A 3,616-nucleotide genomic window follows, 5' to 3' on the forward strand; every position below is an offset into this window, starting at 1 on the left:
CTATTAGGTCGTCAAGAAATTAAGTGTCGCGTTTTGGAACACTTATTAACTCCCCCCCCCCCAAAAAAAAACGTACATCACGTATAATAGTGTAAACGAGTCTTCAATATCCATAAAAAAAAATCTGTGGTAACACCTGGAAAAAGGTTTTGCAGTGCATTGTTCACCGTTGTTAGAGAAATTTGTGGGGTTAAGCACTCACCTCACTTGTTTTTGACTTCCCATGATGGTTAACTTCTTTAACTTCGGCGTTTTGGATTTTGCTTGATAGATGGGATATACCCCCCACCCCACAATCGCATTTTGGGTGCTATTACCACAAGCTTTATCCATTTATGACTATGGATGACTGATGGGGAACAAAACTAGATGTATTAAGTGATTATAAATTCTTTATTGTTTAATAGTGCTGACCTAAATCGCCTTTTAACAATAATTGTAACTGATAATTGAGCTATTTATTTATTTGTAAAATATTGTATTAAAATATTGCTTTCACAATCCAACTGAATGTTAATACATAAAGTATACAGAAAAAAAAAATCTTGTACCTTTGTTTTGTTTTTTTAAACAAACAGCAAGCTGAAGTGGTTCAGCTTGTTGCTACATAATTCATCCTGTAATAAGATACGAAGTAAGTTTGTCAACACCTGAACAAGTTCGTAAGCCATCTTACCAATTAGCTTATCTTCAATGTAACTTCAGAATGTGGAAAAAAAAAATTAAATTCAAGGTTGGCCAAGAAGGATTACTTTACAAAGAAACAAAGATTGTGCGATCAACATTTTTAGAACAGATGAAATACGATTAAACAGAAATTAAGGCACTGCTTTAGAAGTAAGTTACACAGTGGGCTGTCTGTGCCTTGTCCATTGCAAGGATTTGAAACTCGGGTTTTACAATTGTATGTACCTCTGTAAACTTAACTAACCAATCCAGGAATAAGAAGAAAAGAGAGAAGCTGGAAAAAGAATTAAATCACAAAATAGAAAGCATTAGAGACTCTTGAAATAGAATAAAATATTCACAGAAAAACAAGTTACTGATACAATATTTGCACATAAAAGGATTCTTCACACAGTGGAAAAAAACCCAAAAAAAAACTCACTTTCATTTTATACTCCTTTTTAAATTTATTTCTAACATATAATACATGTTCAACTAGTTTACATAAACAATCAAAATAAAACTTTATAAACATTAAATTAATACAAATGAGCAAGGAGCAGTTCAAATGACAATGCAGATATGTTGCCTTTTTTTTTTTAAACTATACAATTTCCAACATTTATAAGAAGGAAAAATTTTAGGAAAAAAAAAAGTTATGTGAATACATTACAAAATTTATAATAATAACTATGGTAGATGATAGCCAGGGTTTACTTATCTTACCAAAAAATACACAGAAGATGACTGTGAGAGACCACTGGTAATTTAAACACTTTGTTCACACTATACAGAAAATGTGCAATAAATATACTGAAATACTCATAATTTTCCAAGCTTACTACCAAAGTTCTTTCCTAGGTACATTAAGGAATTCTACACACAGTTTCTAACATTATTTGATACATGCGGTAAAATTATGCTACTCCCTTATTACTGTAACACAAGTATATAAATTAATTACTTTTTTTATATTCTCACTTTATCATATCAATCTTCCTTTCTTTTCGTTAAGTAACTAATTCCAAAGTAGGAAACACCAAACGATAAACATAAAGATCGCAATATAATGGAATAAATATAAAAATTAGTTTCTGTAAAAAGAAAGACAGTTATAAAACAAGTAACTGAATTTCGAAACAAATTTGTTAAGTTATTAAAAAGATCACAACAGTGATAAATAAAAAATAAAATATATAGTTAAATAAACAAGTTTCTTTTTTTCTTTTTTTTTTAAACATACACTCTTCCAATAAAGTTGATCAGCCATTCTGTTCATTAAGTTTAAAAGCTTTGCTTCTGTATGTTACCGATGTTTATTGCATGGAAGGCATTGTCCGAGGTGACCAGCGTGTTCACCAACTAAAGGTTGCTTACACTTAAACGTTCAGTTATATTATTCATCTTAAACAAACCAGACTTTTTTTTTTTTACACAACCACCCACACAAAAACCACTCGTTACCTAACATTAGCCCACCTCACTGGTACGTTTTTTGTCTAAAGGTGGCAGTAATTTCCTCTATGGTTTTGTTCTTTGTTTCTGGAACTTTCTTGTACGTGAAGAGAAAGAAGATGATTAGGAGTAGCGTGAATATCAAGAACGTATACTCTTGAAGGATGTTCTGTAAAATGAAATCCGATGTCACTTTTACCTTAAAGTTCGTTATGAATACAGGATTACTTCTAGAAATGTCTACATAGTAACCTTACAAACTAGCCTTGTACTACTTCCTACATAATTAAGATGGGAACTAGCAGTCAAGCTACAGACGTTTTAGGATATTTTTAAGTATTCCATAGATGGACACTCAGTACATTAATACAGACCACAACATCTTAGAAAATTAAATTTATATTTTGCTTAAGCTTTTGTAGCTATGTTGGAGATTACGAATTTATTGCTACATTTTTAAATATCTTTTACAAAGTTTAAACTACTAATTTATAGTCTGTAATCAAGCAATAAACTTTTTACTTATGATCAACCTTGTCGTACAAAACTTTGTATAGCGACTTACAGCTAATGGTAGAAAGCCAAGTCCAACAACAAAGTTGGCACTCCAGTTCACAGCTACAGCAATGCTTGTAGCTATTGCTCTGGCACCTTGTCCAAAAAGTTCCCCCACCAGAAACCAAGGAATTGAGCCTGCAGAAAAGAAAGATTTATTTGACCAGCAACTAACAAAAGGTCTTAATTCAAGATTAAAGATTTACTAAACCTTTTGATTCATATTTATCGTGCATTATAATATTCAAAGTAAGAAAATTCCACAGAAGATTCAGGTTCGAATGAAAGTTATATTTAAAAAACTTAACTGTTTTATTGTACAACCCAAGTTTCATTTAATCAATCAGCAAATGGAATTATTATAAGTAATTCCTTGTTAAGTGAAATGTAAATAAAAGATGATTGCTCACTGATAATTAATGCGAATGTACTATGATGAAGAAAGGGATGTCAACACACACACACAATTCCCCCCCCCCCCCCGCCTTATTTTCCTTTTTAACATAAAAAAAATGCAAACATACGACAAATTTACTGCATACTGGAGAACAAAAATTCTGAACTCAGCACAATTAAATTTTCTACATATTATACAAGACAATTTCTGTGCCAGTTGTTAGAAACTTGTATCTAAGTGAATTTACAGAAAGAAAATGGATTGCTTAGTAGCGATTCGGTTGTGTTGTTACAAGTAAAAATACGAGTGTCAGAAATACACAGAAACAGAATCTATTTTAAGAGCTTCTCTGGAAATAAACGGAAGCTTTAATTGCTTTATATAAATAAGTAGTTACATACGAGGAAAAGAAAGATGAGGTATGTACATTAATGGAAGTGGAAAGTGTTACTTAACCATTAATGTTCTTCATCCAGCACTACTATAATATTTACAAGGTCTAACTTGAGGTATGTACATTAATGGAAGTGGAAAGTGTTACTT

The 3,616-nt window shown here is 31.3% G+C and overlaps 1 protein-coding gene across 2 annotated transcripts in view; it reads right to left on the bottom strand.

Annotated features, from left to right (window-relative positions):
- Positions 1–1,256: 1,256 nt before the first annotated feature.
- LOC106471444 (solute carrier family 2, facilitated glucose transporter member 1-like) overlaps positions 1,257–3,616 on the bottom strand; it is a 43,341-nt gene continuing 40,981 nt past the window's right edge. For both annotated transcript variants that reach the window (XM_013932046.2, XM_022400055.1), the window contains exons 10-11: positions 2,687–2,814; positions 1,257–2,290 (exon numbers count right to left, since the gene is read on the bottom strand). In XM_013932046.2, coding sequence (XP_013787500.1) covers positions 2,147–2,290; positions 2,687–2,814 — 272 coding nt within the window. In that variant the 3' untranslated portion in view covers positions 1,257–2,146. The remainder of the gene's footprint in view (positions 2,291–2,686; positions 2,815–3,616) is intronic.

The sequence above is a fragment of the Limulus polyphemus genome, unplaced genomic scaffold, assembly GCF_000517525.1.
Source record: "Limulus polyphemus unplaced genomic scaffold, Limulus_polyphemus-2.1.2 Scaffold4628, whole genome shotgun sequence".
Classification (NCBI taxonomy): Eukaryota; Metazoa; Arthropoda; class Merostomata; order Xiphosura; family Limulidae; genus Limulus; species Limulus polyphemus.